A 20,994-nucleotide genomic window follows, 5' to 3' on the forward strand; every position below is an offset into this window, starting at 1 on the left:
CCTAAATTTTGAGGTATATATGTCGCAAGGATTTTGATGTCATAGAATTTTTTGGGGGGTAAATGTGTTGGGGGTGAACGAAAGAAAATTTGAGGTAAACATAACTTCGAGTTTTCAGTTATTTTTGCTCTCTAAAATATTGAATTGTTCGAATATCAAAAATAATTTTCCTTTTGCTTTTGGCTTTTTCGTGGGCTCTTCGCTGACACGCTGAAACCGCGAAAACGCGTACAGCTGGAGCCTGGGTTGAGCTAACCTAGAATCAAAATTTTCTATTATTATTATTATCTTTTGCTTTTTTTATTCAGTCAAAACAGCGAATGTCATGCCTGTAATTATGGTCGGCCGGCCCATTCAACGGACGAGAGCGCGTCGTATGGGTCCCACTTCCCACTTCCCACTTCCCCCCGTCTTCCTATTCCAACTTCTGTCTCCTCTTCTCTCTCTCTCTTCAATTATTGCGGTGTCGCTATCTACTTTCTACTGTGACAACCACTCTCTCCTTCACCTCCATCCCACTGATTTGGACATGTTCTCCCACACCAAATAGGGCTCAGTCAATCGGTAAAAATCTCTCCTTCAGTCCGTCCGTACCCTTATTAATTCATCAATCGATCAAGATCGAATCAAATCACAATACCCCTTTTTAAAGGCCTTGCCGATCTGCCTTTTATTTTAAGCGAACGGTCATCAGTTCAGACAGAGGGCCGATCCAATCGAAGGGAAAAAAAAAATGTACATAGGCTCTTTTCTTGTGTGCGCCCGTGTTCCCTTTTGAAAATTGCTTAGATCCGGGAATGCCGGGTCCGGGTAGAAAGACTACAATGGACAAGAAAAAAGCTGCAAACCCTAATTTTTTTGCTGGATCAAACGATCGGTGCTAAGGGGATCGAGAAAGGGGATGCAGAAGCTTGAATGGAGTGATAGGAGCGCCGCGTGTCGTTTCCTGAATGGGCCGGCTTATTCGATATTTTCTGAGCAAAAGTCACGCGCGGCCACAACGCCAAACCAAATACAATTAATAGTGGGGTCTTGGCTATAATAATAGGTTGGTTATGTGCAAATGTCGGGGTCCCCACCCACGCCAAAGTCAGAGAGAGCCTGCAGCTCTTTCACACGTTTGAATATATTCTCTCTTTTTACTTTCTCATTTCTTATTCAATTTATTCTTTCTCTTTTAAATATGTATATTCTGCCAACATATGTAATACTTTCTTTATTATTATTATTATTATTATTAATTTGATACCGCGACGTGCAGATATAATTTAGATGTTTCCCGGTCACAACATAAAGAGACCTCTTTTTAATTAAAAAAATTATTTTCTCCATAATTGAAATTAAATCGGCCTAAACTGAAAGTCATCTCCTTTTTCGCTTTCACTTTCTCTTAATTTTGGTCTTCCTTTTGCGGGTCATTTTGATATTCTTGACAATTAGTAGGGCTGCAGGATCTCTGGTCAATTCATCGCCAGCTTTATTCTCTCAAGATCTCCGCACGCCTGCATTGTTTTTCTGGGTACGTTTACAAATCGCCTTCCAATTAATTCAGGAAGAAACGAATCTTCAACTGGTACATTTCGAATCATTTGTTATAAAATAATTTTTATCTCGTAAAATTTTTAAATTGATAACTCATAACATATTTATCAAAAACTAATCTTTTTTGGTGAAGTATCAAAAACTAATCTTCATCTTGCTAAAAAGCCCAAATCAGTACTTTCTATCCAAATTCATCCTCGGCCGGCATTCTAGTCCAATATCTCGTTATTATGCATATATGTTAACGCACGTGGCAAATAACAGACAGATCAGCTCCAATTTGTTTTTCCATGAATCACCGCAATAGACGAAGCACCGAGCGCAAAAAGTGGCAAAGCCCATCGTGATCGTGCTTTCCCATTGATAACATTGGAAAAGGGAGAGTGGCTTGTTTTTTCCTTTTGCTTTTGGCATTTTCTGGCGTTCCTTGCTGAAAGGCTGAAGCATACAGCTGGATGGAGATAAGCACGAATCTCTTTTTCCTTTTTTTTTTTTTTTTATTGTTATCATTTTAATTTTGCTTTTTTTCTCCAGTCAAAGAGTAGTGAATATGCAGTTCTCGAAATTCTCACCTACGCCAAACTAAGACAGCCTGCGGCTATTACACGTTTGAATATTTTCTCTCTTTTTCTTTCTCGTTTCTTATTCTATTTATTCTTTCTCTTTTAAACTTTAAAAATATTTATATCCTCCCAAGTAATACTCTTTTATTATTATTATTTCATCACATTTTTTATTTACACCCCCCACAAACATCTTCCATGCGAAGCTACCTTACATTAGCATTTCGTGTAATATCTCATCTGCATGTCAACACACGTGGCAAACCATGGATCGGACAATCTAGCAGGCATGTGACTTTCATTTACACCCAAAAAAAATGACCGCCTCCCATGAACCCTAATAATCAACACGCCCCATTCGCGCGCAGGCCCCAAAAAGATAAATAACGAAAATTAAAGAAATTAAAAAGAAGAACAAGCGGGCCCCATTCACCAATTGAGGAGGAGAGAGGATGCATCTAGAAAATACAAAATAAGAAAATTAATAAATTGGAGAAAATAGTTAGTGGATTTAAGCCATCGCAACAGCAGCTGACGTGGTGTACGTTTTTAACTCACTTCCAGTTATAATTTGACAAGTATCCAATGAACCGGAATTCAATGAAAACGTGTTCGGCCATGGAAGTGTGTTAGCTGGAGTTGCAGGCACCTCCCCTCGCCGCGGCCACCGGTGGAGGCGTCGGCGGTGCGTCCTGCATGCCTAAGCCGAGCCGCCCCTACTCGCGTGAACGACGGTAGCGGACAAGGGGCGCAACGCCGGCGAAGGTGATGACGGCCATGAAGGAGCGACGCGGGCCTGAGGCGGCTGGCTCATGACACCGCATGGCCGACCAAAGGCAAAGGATATGGCTCTTTTTTCAAGATTATGTGGCCTGGCAAAGAAGATGGCTTTCGTCCTCAGATCCACCGCGCATCTTGTTTGGCTTAAAAAAAATGAAAGGAAAAAAGATGCTGCTGGTCCTTGGCCGGTGACGCTGCTGGTCCATGGCCTGGACGCCGCGTCGGTGACTGGAGGGAGGAGGAGGAGGAGGAGAACCGAGGAGAGAGAAATAAATAAAAATTCCCGATCTTTTATATGGTTCAATCAAGGTGGAGACGCGTTCGTTTATGAGCGGGCATGAGTGAAAAAATGCATATCTACCGTCGGGGCTTGAAGTGAAGAAAATGAAGTGGGGCCCACTGCTCAGTTGAGGTGACAGGTGGTCCAGTAACAAATACATATCTCTGACATCGACAGTGGCCTTATTGCAGAATAAGGAAGTGGGCCCACTGCTCAGATTCCTGTGTTCCCACGTTACCATTCGTCAGAGCCTTGACCTTTTCCTCCCTCTCTTCTTGCTGGGGCAGGGGTCAGCATTTTCCGGATGAGAACCATCTCCTGGAATCGAGAACAACTTATCAAGGATTGGTTTCTAAAAATTAGAATGGGAAACCGTTTTTAAGCTTTATGGGCGCGGTCAGGATCTTGTGTGAATCCATGGAGCCGGTTCCATCGAGCTTACACATTAATGTTTTCACATAAATCAAAGTAAAGTAAAAAATAAAGAATTTTCCTATTCTTAATTACAATATCAATAAAAAAGTCGAAAGTCGACGTCATGAATTGGTGGGGCTGTGAGGGAAAGATAGAGATTACTTATACGAGGTGAAAATGAGACGAGATGGTCACTCGATTAATAAGTGTTGAGTTTCAAATCAAGGATTTTAGTGTTTTTCATTTTTATTAAGCTTTTTAGCTCAAAAAAATTTCTTAAAAATTAAATATATATTTATATATTATTACTTCGATTTGAGTGGGTGAGTGGGTAGTTTCATACCAATAACCAAAAATTGAATCAGTATCCACTAGTTCTAATAATTTGGAAACAAGAACTAAACCAGTTTCCTTGGAAATCACCAGTTTCAGACAATTCGAGCGATTTCTAGTTTTTTTGCACACCCTTACTCAGGGGTTTGAGCCAACTATATCTAGTAGACATTGTAAAGGGAATGACACCGTTATTCAATAACAATGCCTTGTCAACCATAAATTCCTTTCAATAAGAATGAGCAATCGGTTGAATCAATATAAGAAACAAATTTTGAGAGAAAATTTTCAGTTATCAATGACTATTTTTTCATAAAGGAACTTTCCTTCTTAATCCTTATAATACTATGAATAACTACTTAAATGTAAAACTCAATTTTGTTGCAAATACTCGCAAAAAAAAAAAATTTCAACAATTCTAGATAATTTAAAAATCAAATTAGTAATCCACACATGTATTTTGACCCAACTCAATGAGATTTCCAAGAATTATTGAACAATTGAAAATTCTGGAAGTTGGCATGGCAATAAAAGGGGTTGTACAAAAAAAAGCATCGAGGTAAAACAATTTGATCAAACAAACCTAGAATACATAAAATTTTTAAAATAAAATTTATTTTGAATTAGTCTACTTTCACTTGTGAGTTAATTGAGATCATCGTTACTTGAGTAGAATTTATTAAGGTTTTAAATTGCGTAAATTAGGGATTCAACTTTTTATTTTATTAATTGTATTCATTTTATTCGGTGTGAAAAATATTTAAATAGTAAAGGTATTGTTAATAGAAATCTAAGATGTTTGAACAGTACGTTTAATATTCAACGTAATCAGCACGAGTTTTCTCACGGGAGCCGAATTTCTTGAGAGACTTGTTTCCACGAGAAAACTGTGGGTCCCACCAAGCTTTAATATTCAGAGTAGTGCAAAGGGAAGAAGACGAGGATTCCCGAGAGATTATCTCTTAACATAGAATGTCAAGGCGAAATGACCTGAACATGTCCTTAAAAGATTCCCTCATGAATAGGAAATCCCGGGAGGACTCCCCCTCACAATCCATTTAAGGCAAGTGAGAGGGAGTAGTATGAGATAGCTTCCTCATTGGGATACCCCGGCCAACACCCTTCGGGGGAAAAAATGGGTCCTACTTCTGATCCCTGTGAAGCCTTCTCTGGTAACCAATCCGGGCGTGGTTCAGGGAAACGACGGAGGCCTCTCCTAGAAATAGGAGGGGGACGGCCGGAGAAGAAGTAAAGGCCGACGGGAAGCTTGGTAAGACTTATTTCATCACGGGTGGGACCGGACAATGTTGACACACCAGAAGAAAAGGCCGACGGTAAGCATGGTAAGATTTATTTTATCACGCACGGGACCGGACAATATTGACAAACCCCAGAAAATATTGCGTACGTTTTATGTTCTAGCGTGGCAAATAAGAAGACAATGAGAACGTGACACGTGTTAATGTGGGTCCCACTCCATCAGGCCATACATCTAATATCCATTTTTCAAATTTTTGCATCCTCTCTCCTTATTAATTGCTTGTCTTCTCCCTCCATATTCGTTAAAAGGCTTTTCCCTTTTTTTCTCTTCAACCGGAGGACAGTCTCTCTCCTCTCTCTTCTGCATCTTCCTAGGAAAAGAAGCCCGCTCTCTCTCTCTCTCTCTCTTCTTTTTTTTCAAAATACGCTCGCTCCCTCTCACTCCCTCTCACTCCCAAGAGCACCGCCGATCGTCTCTCGAGCTCAAACCCACCATTTCCGGCAGTCGCCTTCAGAAGCCACTTTCTCTCCATTGCTCCCAATAGCCCCCGCCGATGGCATCCCGAGCTCATATCTGCCTTCGCCTCTGCCTCCGTGCTCCTTCTTAGTGTCCTTTTTGCCTTGCTTCCCAAGTTTGAAGGCAAAGCGTGGAGAAAAATGTCCACACCATGCAAAGCACTGGCAAGAGGAAAAATCGGAGTCGCCTTCTCGCCATAGCCCCCGGGGCGGCATCTCTCTCCGTCTCTCTATATATAACACCCTCTCATCGCGACCCGCTACAATCCTTGGGAAAAAGCTCTTCGGGTTCGGAAGGAAGGAAAATGTCGAGTGTGGAGTTTATCAGCCAGGCGCGAGCCTCGCGGAGGTGTACGTGATGTGAAGGCTTTACAAGGAGAAGATGAAGGAGAAGATGGCCGCGGTGTTGGGCGATCACGAGGAGAAGAGGACAATGAGTGGAGGAGGGGGAGGCTGTTCCTCTTTGTCTCGAGTGTTCGGGAAGGCCCATGTCCATCCTTCCTCTGTAGAAGCACCGCACATTGCAACTTTGGAGTAGCTCCTCGTCATGAATGATATTTGGCTTTAGCTGGGACTTTTCTTTTTTTGTTTCTTTTTGCATGTACAAATGTCTATAGCTAAATCTTGTCTCGATAATTCATGATGATTTTCCCTTATTTTGGAACTTCATTTGCTCCTGTTAAGAACAAGATTCTTGCTCGTGTAAGTTCATGTCAATGGACAGAAATGGTGTCATTACTTCAATTTTACTTCTCAAGCGGCTTCCGAGTGCAGTATTTTTATGTCCTGATGAATTTTCACTTACTTTTCTCTTGAATCTGATGGTTAGATCCTTTTGGTAAGAGTTGGATCAGTGGCACAATGCAGTTCTACAACACCAACATACCTGCGCGTTCATTATAATTTCCTTTATTTGTAGCTGCTTCTTCAGATCATTCATGTCCGTCTATAGTCTGGCGTTTCTGTGATCGTAATTTTTTTTAACGCAATTGTGACCCATTGGAAACAAGGTAAACACAAATCTTAAAGAACGCCGAATCCACAGCACAACGGGACTTGCAACATCTAATTTGCGAAAAAGAGAAACTTTTCTCAATTTACAAATCAAATAATGGTCATGGGACTATACAAAACCACTCTCCGTGCACATGGAATATTTTTGGTTTACCAGAAGTCTTTCGTTTGCCTTTCATTTTCAGATATTGTTTACGGTTCGTATGTAGTTTTCACTCAGTTGCAAATATTGTGCTGTTGGCTTAAGTTTTTACTCGTTCATTACAGCAAACATAAATGAAAGTTCCCAAGTCAATGTTTCTGATTCATCTAGACTTCATCTCATCTTCCTTGGGGAAGAGAATGAAAACATGAGAAGGAGAACGCTCAACTCAGTCATGTGGTAAACCCAAAATGCAACGGCGGAGGCGGATATGAGCTCGGGATGCGATCGGCGAGGACACTTAGGGGTGAGAGAGAGAGGAAGTGGTTCCTAGAGGTGGTGGCAGCAAAGGGGATGTGGTGGAGGCGTCGAATGTGAGCTCAAGATGCCATCAGCGGGGACTATTGGGAGCGATGGAGAGAAAGTGGCTTCTGAAGGCGACAATGGAGGTGGAGACGACGAGCCAGAGATGGCGGGTCTGAGCTCAAGAGGCGAACGGTAGGACTCTTGGGAGCAAAGAGGAAGGGAGCATATCTTGAAAAAAAAAAAGAGAACCCGTTTGTTTTTCTTGGAAGATGTGGAAGGGAGAGGCGAGAGAGTATCCTTTATTTTTATTTTTTTTTAGTGTCCTTTATTTGAAGAGAGACGGAGGAAAGGGGTTTTAAACACGAAATGGAGAAGGAAGACCGACGACAGAGGATGCAAAAATTTGAATAATGGACATAAGATGTGTAGCCTGATGGAGTGGGACTCACACCGACACGTGTCACGTTTTTTGTTGCTTTCTTATTTGCCACGTTAGAGTATGAATAGGACCACCAGGACAATATCGAATTGGTAGGTTTTCTTTTCAATATTATCATGATATGGACAGGTAGGAGCACCAGGACAAAACGCGATCGGTAAAGCAGGTCTCTCAAAAGCAGAGGTTTCTCAAAACGTCTCTCTCAAATTAGTATAGAGTCTCTCAAAAGCAGAGGTTTCTCAAAACGTCTCTCTCAAATTAGCAGAGATTCTCTCAAAAGCAAAATTTCTCTAAACAACGTCTCTCTCAAATTACAAATTAGCAGAGATTCTCTCAAAAGCAAAAATTTCTCTAAACAACGTCTCTCAAATTAGCAGAGGCTCTCTCAAAAGCAGAGTTGTCTCTGCTAATTTGAGAGAGACGTTTGAGAAACCTCTGCTTTTGAGAGACCTTTGAGAGACCTACCATTTGAGAGACCTGCTGCTTTGAGAGACCTGCCTTATCGATCGCGTTTTATAAATCTTACCAAGCTTCCTATCGGCCTTTTCTTCTTCGCCTCTTCCACCTCTTCTTCTACGTCTTCTTGGAAGAGGTGATCTGGTGATATTCAATGTAAAGGAAAGAAGAGATCTCTTCTTCTCAAGAAAGGAATTTGGATTCCGTGAGAAAACTTGCGGGGGCTGGTCACCCTCTCATTTTTCATTTCCAGTAGAAAAGAAAAAAAGAAATAAGGGTTCTCTCTCTCTCAAGGTTCCTGTATGTGATCGGCAAAGGGAGAGCCTCGGGTTATGCGTGCCTCGCACCGTCTCTTTCCAAGCGCCGCGCACTGCCCGGCATCAATGCCTTAGTCAATGGGCACTTCATCCTAAGCCATTCTTTCGGCAACGGCGAGGCTCTTTTTAGAGGTTTCCAGCGGCGGCTTCTCAGAGGCAAATCTGATCGGAGAAGAAGGGGGTTATGGGCGCGTAAACGGCGGAGTCCTTACAACCGGGGAAGAAGAGGTAGTAGCAGGGAAGCGACTGAAGGTGGGGGAGCGGACAGGGAGAGCGTGAGATCCTGACTGGGTTTGAATAACGCAGCCGAGTTCATCACCAGTATGCTGTGCCTTTGGTTTGGATACTTCACGCACGAGTTGGTGCCTAACAACACCTTGGAGTTCCACATACATGGTGAGCATGTTGGCCCCCCTCTTCCTTTGGCAACCCCTTTGCCATACTCCGTCTCTGCCTCCGTTCGGCAACCACTTTGCCGGAAGCCACTTTTTGGGGTTCTAATGTTTAGTGTTTAGTTGGAAACCAGCGGTTTGGAAGAGATTTTCCGAAAAATAATAGCTTTAAAATTTTTAATAAATGGAATTTTTTTTCATTTTCTTATGGAAATAGTTAGGCATAGATTTCTTCAGGCGACGAAAACATTTCGGAAGAATTTTTTCAAATCACCCATTTTTCGTTACCTGGGATTTTTATTTTTATATCTTTAAAGAGAGCTTCAGGCAAATACTATAAGGCACTTAGCCCAACACAGCTTAGCATTTTCTAAGTTAGGTTAGCATATTCTAAGTTCTGGAAATGCTCTCGTTGCTATGCCAGATCCAGCTATGGCGCTAAGGTTGTGCGAGTGATCGCACAAATTTTCTCCTTTAATTCATCAATTAATATAGAAACTAATCTCATACTTTCTTTCTTAAATCTATGAGCAGACTGGGGTTTGTTGTGGACTTCTTGACGCACTCGACAATCGTCGGTATCATGAGTGGGGCTGCGATTACAATATGCCCGCAGCAGTTGAAGGGCCTCTTTGGACTGGCTTACTTCACCATCGAAACGGACATGATATCTGTCGTGCATGCCGTGTTGAAGAACCCAGACGAGGTGCGCAACAAGTCAGTGATTAAATTTTCTTATAACTCCGTTCATTTGCTTGTCTTGGGTTTTAAGCAATTTTACTAGGGACGATATGACAAAAAGTTCTGTGGACGAGAACTTAGATGAAAAGAACAGGGAACAAAGAGACATGAAATGAAATGTATGAGATTCACTTTTTTTTTTTTTTTTTTTTTGGGTCATAAAACGGGTGGTTAATTTCATTCATTAATACGGTAGGTACATGATAAAGATAAACATACTTTCGAACATTATCCTGAAGAGGCTGGTAATGGATAGACAGCCAATTGAAAGGAAGTTTTTTGCTTCGGTGGGCTTTTGCTGTCCAGTCAGCAGCTCGGTTTTCTTCCCTTAAACAATGGGCCAGCTTGGCTTGGCTAAATTGGTTTAAAATACATTTTCAGTCTGATTATGTTCCTCATAGCCCATGGGGCTTCTTGACGGCCCAACTGATTTGAAAACATTATCGTACTCTTGTGCAATGGGCATGTGTCCCTGTGGTGACGCCTACATGCAATAGGGTCTTTTCAGAACCATGGAAGAGGCCATCTAGATGCCCCGTAGAAATATTATGTTATGATTTATTGAGAGGGGCATCTTGGCTTTGTTCACGCTTGCTTTAGCTATTCGAGAAGTGGGATGGTTCGTATTGTGTGAAGTAAAGAAGGAATTTGCTAGGGTCTCATGATTTGTTTAATGAGAGTTGCCATGGAGAATTGTTTTTGTAAATGTGAGGAATTTTTTTTTGGGGGTGGCTGTGGTAAAGGGTCAATCTTAGAAGGAAAAAATTTAGCTATAAATCAACTTCAAGCTCTGTTATTTGATGTCAAGGGCTCTTGCTACCTCCTCCCTAGTACAAATTACGTGAAAGGAAAAAAAAAAAAAAAACCGAGACTGTTAAAGGATGAGATAGATAGATAAGGAATTAAGGTCAATAGTATACATGATAGCCAACTAAAAATTCGAAAAATTGAATCAATTAATATCATGTATAGAAAGATTTGCTGATCTTTACTTAATTTTATGATGGGGGTAGAATCTGGAATGTAATCGAGTCAAATTTCACTTAGTCACTCCAAGTCATGATGAGGCCCCGGTCCCAGGACGACTTAGTGGAGTTCACGCTTGACCAAACGAGGGCGATGAGAAGTCATGATGAGGCCCCGGTCCCAGGAGGAAAATTATGAGGCGTGATGAGTCGTGGGACAACACTGACGACTTAGTGGAGTTCACGCGTGACTAAACGAGGGCGATGAGAAGTCATGATGAGGCCCCGGTCCCAGGAGGAAAATTACGAGGCGTGATGAGTCGTGGGACACCACCTACGACTTATTGGAGTTCACGCGTGACCAAACGAGGGCAAATGACGTTGCAGACGAGCAATCACAGCACAATAAGCGGAATAAAGTAGAAAGGCTATGATAGGATGAGCAGCGGAATTTGGCGTACTCAATGCCAAATTGCAGGTGAGTGGTGTCATGTTGTTTGAAATAGTTGGAGGATGTGAGATGTCTGAAGGCAATATGCAAGCTCAGAGCTCTCCATGGCAACATTATTTTACAATGAATATGAACATATGTTTCAAATTGATGAAGTTTTAAGTATCTCTTCTCTTTCCTTATTTTTTTAATTTGATTTATTGTTTTTACCTTTTAATTTAAAGGTTCCGCCAAGCGGGATTCCAGTGATAAAACGACATCGTTGCTCCTAACGGTGGTGTCATCCTCTCCTTTTCCCATAGAAGCATGTTACAGTCGTCCCCACTGGTCAGTGTCCAGAGCCTTCACCTTTTCCTCTCTCTCTCTCTCGCTCATTTCAGAGGTACCGTTTCCCTGTCCCTTTCCTCGGGAGGCTCGCTTTGTCCCGGTCGGTTGAGAGGCACTGTTCCTTCTGCGTTTTCACACTCGTTTCGGCCAGGTTCAGGAGTTTTCGACCCCACAAAATATATATATATATATATGTATATATACAGGAGTTCACCGGTGGCTCCTCAGTGGCAAATCTAGTCGGAGAATAAGGTGGTTTTGAGCGGGTGTCCTGCGGAGTCCTTCCCAGCGGGGAAGATGCAACAGTGAAGCGACTGGAAGGTGAGGAACGGACAGGGGAGAGTTCTTTCCTGATGGAGTTTGAAATGATATGCTCATTTCTCATACTCAAAAAAACTTTTCAAAAAACTTTTGGGTTTATACCTGAAAAAATCCAAACTGGTATATATATATATATATATATATATATATATATATATGATAAATTTATCTCAAATTAATTTTTGATAATAAAAAATCCCGATACATTTTTAACAAATTTACCTCAAATTAGTATAATTGTGACAAATTTACTCTGTTAATTTTCATTAAATTTTATTATCAAATTGCTAAGTTTGATGACACGTGATAATTGATTAAATGTCACAATGTATAATTTGTGGTTTTTTGTGGTATTAAATCTAATTTAATGAGGAGTATATTTGTTACAAATGTACCATTTTGAGATTGAACAAATTAGTTTTGGATAAAATTATTATAAGTGTGCCAATTTGGAGTTTTTGTAATCATTTAGGGTACATTTATTATATGTGTATCGGTATTGGGTTTTTCATGATAAAAAAATTAGTTTGGAGTAAATTTGTTACACGTGTACTACGAGTACTAGTTTGGGGTTTTTCAGGATATTAATAAAAAAACATTTTATATATTTTCAACAGGTCAAGATACTGCATAATTTGAGAAGCGAACTCGTGCTGCTTGTTTAGCAAATTGGGTCATTCGCTTATGTGATGCGAATGACACCTTAATTTATTTTAGATAGGTTATCGAGTGGTTTGATTCCTTTACTAATAGGAGATTGGGTTGAATTGTTCATTGGGTGAATTCTGGTGTGACATTTGGGCTTAACCAAAATGATGATAATAATGACTATACCATTGTTTTAATAAATCTTCATGTTTCTGACTTAGTATATATATATATATTTTTTTTTTTGGTCGAATAACTTAAGATATTGACTTATTGCAGATTCCGAGCTTTGTAGCCAATTGTATACGCCATCTTCGGGAGCTCAAAGCACATAGCGATTGGGACCGTGGCTGCAGCTTCACTGTTTCCAGCTGCGACCATTCAAGAGAACATGTCGCCGGACACTGACCCCCACTTGTATCTCAACTCGATCTTCACTGTAATCTGCCAGTCAGTCTTTGGGTTCGTAAGTTATATATAGGAGCGATCGAACGTATTTTCTCCTTTAATTCGTTAATCGCCAAAGAAACTAATCTCCTCTTTTCTTCATCAAATTTATGAGCAGACTGGGGATTGTTGCGGACTTCTTGTCGAACTCAACAATCGTCGGTATCATGAGTGGAACAGCGATTATGATATGCCTGCAACGGTTGAATTGCATCTTTGGAGCGACCCACTTCTCACCAAGACGGACGTGATATCTATCTTGCATGTGGTGTTCAAGCGCCAAGACGAGGTGCGCAACAATTCGGTGATTAAATTATCTCCATTCATTTCCTTTGCTTGGGTCTTAAGCATTTTTACCGGGGACGATGCGACAAAAAGTTATGTAGACGAAAACTTAGATGAAAAGAGTAGGGAACAAAAAGACATGAAATGAAATACAAGAGATTCCCTAAATAATTTCATTATCATCTGAGGTGAATAAGATCATACATGCGGTGAATGATTAAAGTGTGATTAGGACGAACCTTTTTAAGATAACACATCTATGGCTTCTTGTTGTCAGTATGGAAAGGCTAAGCGAAGACCAAAAGGAAAACGTCTTGTGTAGCCCAAAATAAGACGGAAATCTTGGCTTGTGCTTGAAAAGCAATAGTTGGAATTTACACTCCTTTATGTTAATTGGAAGCGTACAAGATATTATGGGTTCGTTTTATTCTCTTTTCTCGGAATATGCTGATTTAAAAAAATTATTGTAACTTTGGGCAATGGAAAAGTGCAATGGGCATGTTTCCCCCCTGCATGAGTGGGGCCTTTTCAGAACCATGCAAGAGGCCCATCTAGATGCTTCGTAGAAGTAGCGTGTTCTGATTTATTGAGGGAGGAATCTTGGCTTATTCACAATTTGCTTTAGCTATTTGGCGTGAAGTAAAGAAGGAAGCTTTGCTAGGGTTTCATGATTTGTTTAATGAAAGAGTAGCCATGGAGAAAGATTTGTTTTTGTAAATGTGAGAAGATATGGAGGATTAAGGTTTAATCTCGGAAGAAAAAATTTAGGTATAAATCAAATTCAAGCTCTTAAGGTTTAATCTCGGAAAGAAAAAATTTAGGTATAAATCAAATTCAAGCTCTGTTATTAGATGTCAAGGGCTCTTGCCGCCTCCTCCCCAGTACAAATTACGGGAAAAGAAGAAAAAAATTTTGAAAAACTAAGACATTTGGGGGAATTCGAAAGTGTTGCATATAGTAATTAACGTCAATTGGACCATGTCGGAAAGAAATTGAGAGAGTAAACGAGCAGTCCTCGCAAGGCGTAGAGGCCTAATCATGACTTAACTAAAATTTTGTAAGGCTGATCTTTACATAATTTTTATTTTTATTTTTGGGGGTTAAGAATCTTGAATTTAGTTGAGTCAAATTTCACTATACAAGTCAAGATGGGGTCTGATAAAAAGAAAAAGTCATGATGGCGCGGGTCCCCGGAGGCAAATTACGAAAGGCGTGATGAGTTGTGGGACATCACCCTATCTAGTGGAGTGCACACGTTAAATGGTGTACGAAACTAGGGTAATAGCGTTGCCCACGGGCAATGACAACACGATAAGTGGGAGGTATGGACACCTGGAGTGTCAAAATTTGGCACGGAGGGACATTTAAATGTCAAAAGTTTGGAAAATGGATACTTAAATACCAAAATCGGAGAAAATGAATCACTTAAGTGTCATTCCGGCCAAATTGCGACGTGGTAATTTTCCGGTGAGGTGAGTTCAAAGTGGCGTCATTTTGCACGCTAACATGGCTAGAAAATGCAAAAAGACGTCGTTTTATCTTTAATGTGGTAAATAATTAATATAAAAATTAATTAAATTTATTTAAAATATTTTAAAAATTAAAAAAAAAACTTAAAAATTAAAAGAAAGGGGTTCGAAGGAAGGCGGCTAAGGGTTGAGCTCGTGCGGCCGTCGCCGTCAAGGGACGGTGATGGAAGGGGAGGGTTAGCGGGGTCGTCGGCTCTGGCCAACTTGTGGCGAGGGCGACCCTCGCCCGAATCCAATGAGAGTTGGTGGCCCCTCGCCCCCGGATCCGGTGTGGGCTCATCGGCCCTCGCGGCCTCGGGGTTGGCGAAGGTCGGGTGTTGGCGGCGGGCGACACGACCCTCGCCGCGGAGTTGGGGGTTGGTGAGCCGGGCGACACCGACCGTCTCCACTCCATCACGATCCTTCCGGCGGCGGCGGAGAGGCGGTGGGGAGGCGGCGGTGGCGGGGCTTTAGCCCTTAGCCGCCTCCCTTCAACCCCCCTTCCTCCCCTTTTTTTAAAATATTTTAAATAAATTTAATTTAATTAATTTTTATATTAATTATTTACCACGTAGAGACAACGATATCGTTTGCATTTTTAGCCACGTCGGCGTGCAAAAATGACGCCGTTTTTCACTCACCTCACTGGAAAATCGCCACGTCAATAATTTGGCCATATTTTGGCAACACTTAAGTGATTCATTTTGCTCCGATTTTGGCACTTAAGTGTTCTTTCCCAAACTTTTAGTACTTAAATGTCCCTCGTGCCAAGTTTTGGCACTTGGGGTGTACTTTACTGCGATAAGCGGAATAAGGTAGGAAGGCTGGCTAGCGGTGTTATGTTGTTTGAAATGATTGGCGGATGAGAGATGTCTCAAAGCAATATGCAACCTCAGAGCATGGTCTTGCCATGTGGGCGGAATCTGTGTTTGGTCGATGTGCCTAGAGGACATTAGTCAATGAGAGGTTGCAACATGTCATGATGACATAAACTCACAAGGATGCTAATTGACATGAAAATGGGTAATTAGCTGTAAGTAAAGAAGGAACAAAAAAAGAGCAGTCGAACTTGGCCTAAAGCATGAGGTTCGGCTTCTTTATAGAATGGGAAAAATTCATCCTAGCGGTGGCTTTGTTCGACTACAAGATTTATAGCATAGGTTTCCAAAATCTTGTAATTGAGACATGACGTGTGATCATATAATAATCTATAATATTTTCGAAGCATAGCTATAAAAGACTATTTTATGGCAATATAGACACCTTTTGGGTGTGTAACATACCTGATGGAACTAAAATTAGGGTTAACTCTTCCATCGGTGTAGAAGAACGTATAGGATTAGGCGCTAGACATGAGGGTTGACTTGAGGCATGCTATTGACTTACAAAGTAGGCTAACTTTCAGATGTTTTCCATTATTTGGAAAAAAACAAAAAGGTAACCAAATGCCCTAGCTTATCTTTAAAGCTCGCATCTTTGTCAAAACTAATATTTAATTGTCCCAGAATTGTCAATTAAGACTCAAGTTCATGCAAGAGAATTAAAGTAAGATTTTTTGTCCCAATGAATTCGGTGCTGTATATCACGGTCAACCCTTATTTGGCTTCTAGAAAGTAGGAAGCAAGTCGGAAGATGCGATATTTTAGGGGGCGGTGTCCGCGTCTTCGTTGATGATATTGTTGCTGCCCCCCTCTTTTTTCTGGTAGAACTGTTGCTTGCTTGCTTGTTGCCTGCTGTTTTGTCTTTTATTTGGGAGTGACATCCTTATGTCAAGATTGAATGAAGATTGGAGGGAAAAAAAGTAATTAAAAAAGAAGATTAGAGAACAAAACCTAATCTTGACGTGATGCGTCAGAACCCAAATTATGGTGAGAATTCTGCATTCAAGCAAATTAAATTTCACCAAGTCACCACGTGACCCAAACGCCAATCATTCCAACCTTTACCTCCCTCCCTCCCTCCCTCCCTCCCTTCTCTATTTAATAATTCCTATGAGCACTGCCTAAATCCTACACTCTTTCCTCTCTGGCGCTCACTCTCAGTCTGAGTTTCTGCATTAATGTTAATTCCACTTCCAGGCTCCTGGCCATGGCCGACGGCAGCCACCAACACGACAACGCTGCTGCTTGCCACCACCACCCTGGCATCTCCTATGCCGTCAGCTTCTTCTGGGTCCCCTTCGGCCAATTCTCCTTCGTCTTGGTCCACCATATTGACGAAGCACATGGCAGCAGTGGCGGCAGCGGTTTTGGCGCTGGCGCTGATGCTGGTTGTGGTGCTGAAATACTGTCTAAATAGGAAGAACCGGAGAATGCAGCTTCGCTCTGCGTCCCCTAACATTCTTCTCGGTTCCGCCATGTGTCATTTTACTCTTGAACAAGTGCAGGCGTTCACCAGCCACTTCTCAGGGGCAAGTCTACTCGGACGAGGTGGTTATGGGTGCGTGTACCGCGGAGTCCTTCCCAACGGGGAAGAGGTAGCAGTGAAGCGACTGGACGTGGGAAGCGGACAGGGAGAGAGTGAGTTTCTGAACGAGGTTAAAAAAATAAACCAAGTGCATCACAAGCATGTCGTGTCTTTGGTTGGATACTGCAGAGAGGGGTCCGAGCGCATCCTTGTGTATGAGTTTGTGCCTAACGGGTCCTTGGAGTCACACTTACGTGGTTAGTTTGGATTTTCAGTACCAATTAATGCTGCGAGCTTTTATATCGCCCACTCTTTATTTATCAGTCTTATTTCGGCGTCCGATTTAGCATTTGGGGTTATGTGAAAAAAAGAAAGGGAACACTAATCAGAGAGCTTGGAGCCTTTTGCGTTTAATGGAAGGGATTCTGATGGAAAGTGATCGTTGCAGGAGGTGGACAGTCAACCCTACCTTGGGAGGCCAGAATGAGAGTTGCTGTTGGCTCTGCCAAAGGATTGGCATATCTTCACGAGGATTGTAAGTTTCAGATGTAGTTTTGCCTTTCATCTTTATTGGATTAATAGTTGATTAAAACTGTGAATCCTAGAGCTTTACTATTGTATACATGAGAAATATTCGTTGTGCAGGCCATCCTACGATCGTACATCGCGACATCAAGGCAGCCAATATACTTGTGAACTTCGATTTTGAGGCGAATGTAAAAACAAACTTATTTGATAAATTTAAGAATGGAGAGTTGATAGTTCCAACCTCAATTACTTAACTCTCGGAGCAAGTAGATTGCTGAATACTAAATGCTTGTCTCTATCAGATTGCAGATTTCGGACTTGCAAAATCGGCTTCTGAATCGAATCAGGGTGAATCTAGGCCAGTGGGCACCTTTGGGTAAGATTTGCTGCGTTCGTATTTTGATTCGGAGGACAGGGATGTGAACTGGTTATTAATCGGTCTTAAGATGTTACCAAATGATTGTAGAATGAGCCATCTCTCGCTAGTGCACCTCGTGCTTTATTTGTTGAATCACAGTTTTCTAGGTACTTTCATGGTTTTTCCTTTTTTTGGGAGGTATTTGTATGGCTTGACTAGTTCAATTATGTTTGAGCACAGTTTATGTTCTTCCCTGTAGGTATGTTGCTCCAGAATACGCCTTAGGTGGGGAACTGACCCCAAATTTAGATACTTTCTCTTTTGGGGTCGTGCTCTTGGAATTGATTACTGGTCGCAGACCTGTGGGTTCAACACATAATTCTTTGAATGATAATCTGGTTTATTCGGTAAGTCACGCAATTCTCATGTTCGCAATCATAGCCCAAAGCTACTTTACTATGGGATTCCCAATTTGATGTTTTTTAGTCGTCAAAATCGCAATTGAAATAGAATCATTGTCATGATTTACAGACGAGGCCTTATCTCACACAAGCTCTGGAAGATGGAAACTTCGACTCTCTTGTTGATCCTAGGCTGCAGAACAATTATAACCCTAGTGAGATGGCTCGAATGGTGGCCTGCGCTGCTGCTTGCGTGCGTGAATCGGCAGGGTGTCGACCAAAAATGAGTCTGGTAATATTTCAGTGGCAGGAGCTTAGTCTTTCTTTCGTAGATGTGCACTTGGTACATTCATGACTAATGACCGCTATTTTTGTTCGAGGACTCATGTCTAATTTGATTTAGGGCACATGGCACAATTTCTATTTCTGAATGAGATTTTTATTCCAAAAATAAATTTGGAGCAGAAATCAAAAGTTAAAATTTTTAGCTCTTCCATTTCTAGAATAAAAGTGAGAAATGAAAAATTTCTTTATCGTTCATTCTCGTCACCGCTTGTCGCTCATTCGCCACTAGTGGGAACCACTAGATGTTCGCTGCACCGCCGAATGCCCCATTGTTTGGTGTCTTGTCGATCACTGCCCCTTTAGAAATAGAAATTTTATTTTGTTATCAAACAAATTTCAGAAACAAAAGTTTTGGAGTTGTTATTAAATGCGTTTCTTTGTTCAAAAATCCGACCAAAGAATAGAAATTAAAAATGCTCAAAAACCCAACCAAAGAATAGAAATTAAAAAATTAATTTTTAGCACGTGCTTTCGGTAAGTTATCTGGAAATAGGAACTCTGACTATCAGCTTTCGAAAAATTATGTAGATTGCCCGAGTCCTCGAAGGGCATCAATCTGCTGCTGACCTTGATGATGGGACCGGAGCCGGGCCGAGTAACCTTGACCTTGAGGACGGCAACAGCAATTACAGGGAACCTACAGGTGGATATGGCTTGCCGTGTCCATCTGGCTCGAGTAGCGAGGGTCCTAGCTGCCAAACAGCCCGAGATCTGGAGATGGGGAGGATGTAAACCTCCTTGTTTACATATCGTGGCATTGAATAGTTTCTAAACCTCCTTATTTTTTCACATTTCACCACGGATGGCAAGATAGGCGAAGTAATTCATGGTCGAACACATAGATAAGTTGTATGGTTTGGTAGCGTCACTTTGTTAAAGTTGTTAGTATTTTCCCACATCAATGTCATTGAAATCAACGTTGTGTGCTGAACTGTTGTGTGCTGAACTCAGATGTAGATGTTCGTTCATTTGGCGTAATAGCAAACAAAATTTAAGTCCAAGCCGGCACCATTCACCAACGAAAGAGGCAAAAACGAAAGAGTGTTTTTTTGGTAGAAAAAAACTCTCTTTTTCGTTTTTCGAGTCGAAAAATGTGTAACAAATAAACGTGAACACCCTTGTTAGGGTCTCATGATTTGTTTAATGGGAGGAGCAGCCGCCATCGACCAAGATCTCTTCTATTCGATGGTGGAGTGTAATAATAGCAAATAACGCCAATTGGAGCGAGTAGGAAAGGAAACGAGAGGATGAGCGAGTGATACCGGCAAACTCGAGTGCCACGTGCCGTGCGAGGGGTGCAGAAGACCAAGTGGGTTAGCACGTGAATTCTCCTAACGTAGGAGCACAATGACGTAGAAAGGCTACGATAGGACTAGCAGCCGAATCCAGCGTGTACTCGATGCCAAGTCGCAGGAGAGGTGTCGGTCGTCAGGTTGTCCAAAATCCTTGCGAGAAATTATTGGCAGAAGCCCTGAGGCCAACCCAGCAAAAAACGAGTCCATTTATTTTATGATAAATGTCATAAAAAGGCCCCACAAGTCGATAACTGTCTCCCTTTCTCTTTCTCCCTCCCTCACCCTCTCTTCCCTCTCTGCACGTCTTCCTCTTTCTCTCTCCCCTTCGCTTGACCCCTTTTCTCATCTGTTTTCTTTTTCTTTTTATTATTAATTTCTTCTTCCTTTCACTCCGACGGGAACGAGCACAAACGCGACCGCCACCTCCTCACCGCCGTCTCAGTCCACCACCTCATTGCCGTCTCAGTCCTCCGTCGTCGAGCTCGAGCTCGGCCGGCGAACTTGAGCCTCAGATTTTGGATCGAAGTCGAGCGAGCCCTAGATTTGTGATCTAGAGATTAGCTCAACATCAAATCTGGGTTGGTCCAAGGTCGCCAAGGTCGGCTTAGGCAATAGCGAGGCGAAGGCAACAGTGTGGTTCGTCAACGCACATAGGACCTCGACCTCTTGGTCAACGGAGAGGTTGCGGGAGGAGTTAAACAGGAGGCGGTGGCGCTGGAGGTCGGAGAAGAAGCGGGCGAAGATGGAGGCATAGATGGAGGCAACGTGCCGGAAGCAATGGCGGTGCGTTTGAGGTCGGGCTTAAAGTTCAGGTCGAAGAAGGGAAAATGGGTTAGGCAGAGGAGAGAGACAGAAAGACGTGCAGAGAGAGAAGAGAGGGTGAGGGAGGGAGAAGGGAAGACAGAGACTGACTTGTGGGGCCCTTTTACGAAACGTGTCGCAATATAAATGGACTCGTTTTTTGCTGAGTTGACCTCAGAGCTTCAGCTAATATTTTCTCCTTGTTTGCAGGGCGAGAGGCGTCCGTACGAAACGTGCACAAAAGTCCGTAAATGAATGGATGAGGAGTTGCCCAAAAAAAAAGGAATGGATGAGGAGGGAGTACTTACAACGAGAGAGTCATGACGCTATATGGAACTGACTCATAGGTCGTGACATTTCACTATGACATGAACTCAATAAGGATTATCATGCCGTAAGAATGCTGATTGACG

At 42.0% G+C, this 20,994-nt stretch overlaps 1 protein-coding gene across 11 annotated transcripts; it reads left to right on the plus strand.

Moving 5' to 3' along the window:
• Positions 1-8,055: 8,055 nt before the first annotated feature.
• On the plus strand, positions 8,056-19,416 carry LOC104438276 (proline-rich receptor-like protein kinase PERK1). Of its 11 annotated transcripts, none has more exons than XM_039306607.1 (14): positions 8,056-8,758; positions 9,289-9,460; positions 10,509-10,938; positions 11,136-11,238; positions 11,390-11,559; positions 12,487-12,669; positions 12,773-12,943; positions 16,526-17,110; positions 17,302-17,388; positions 17,499-17,569; positions 17,684-17,757; positions 17,999-18,146; positions 18,271-18,432; positions 19,014-19,416. In XM_039306607.1, the coding sequence occupies exons 8-14, from the start codon at positions 16,600-16,602 to the stop codon at positions 19,215-19,217; spliced, it is 1,257 nt and encodes a 418-aa protein (XP_039162541.1). In that variant the 5' UTR covers positions 8,056-8,758; positions 9,289-9,460; positions 10,509-10,938; positions 11,136-11,238; positions 11,390-11,559; positions 12,487-12,669; positions 12,773-12,943; positions 16,526-16,599; the 3' UTR covers positions 19,218-19,416. The 11 variants fall into 11 exon arrangements, with proteins under 11 accessions (XP_039162541.1, XP_039162542.1, XP_039162545.1 ...); XM_039306608.1 differs by having other exon boundaries at positions 11,445-11,559; XM_039306611.1 differs by lacking the exon at positions 10,509-10,938 and having other exon boundaries at positions 9,289-9,471.
• Positions 19,417-20,994: the final 1,578 nt, after the last annotated feature.

Source organism: Eucalyptus grandis, chromosome 2 (genome assembly GCF_016545825.1).
Source record: "Eucalyptus grandis isolate ANBG69807.140 chromosome 2, ASM1654582v1, whole genome shotgun sequence".
NCBI classification, from domain to species: Eukaryota; Viridiplantae; Streptophyta; class Magnoliopsida; order Myrtales; family Myrtaceae; genus Eucalyptus; species Eucalyptus grandis.

Bases quoted from the DNA above. Each gene is read 5' to 3' on its own strand.
- LOC104438276 (XM_039306611.1), top strand. From the start codon at position 16,600: ATGCCGTCAGCTTCTTCTGGGTCCCCTTCGGCCAATTCTCCTTCGTCT. The intron at 17,389-17,498 runs GTAAGTTTCAGA...TTCGTTGTGCAG, and splicing joins GGCATATCTTCACGAGGATT to GCCATCCTACGATCGTACAT. The intron at 18,433-19,013 runs GTAATATTTCAG...AAAATTATGTAG, and splicing joins GTCGACCAAAAATGAGTCTG to ATTGCCCGAGTCCTCGAAGG.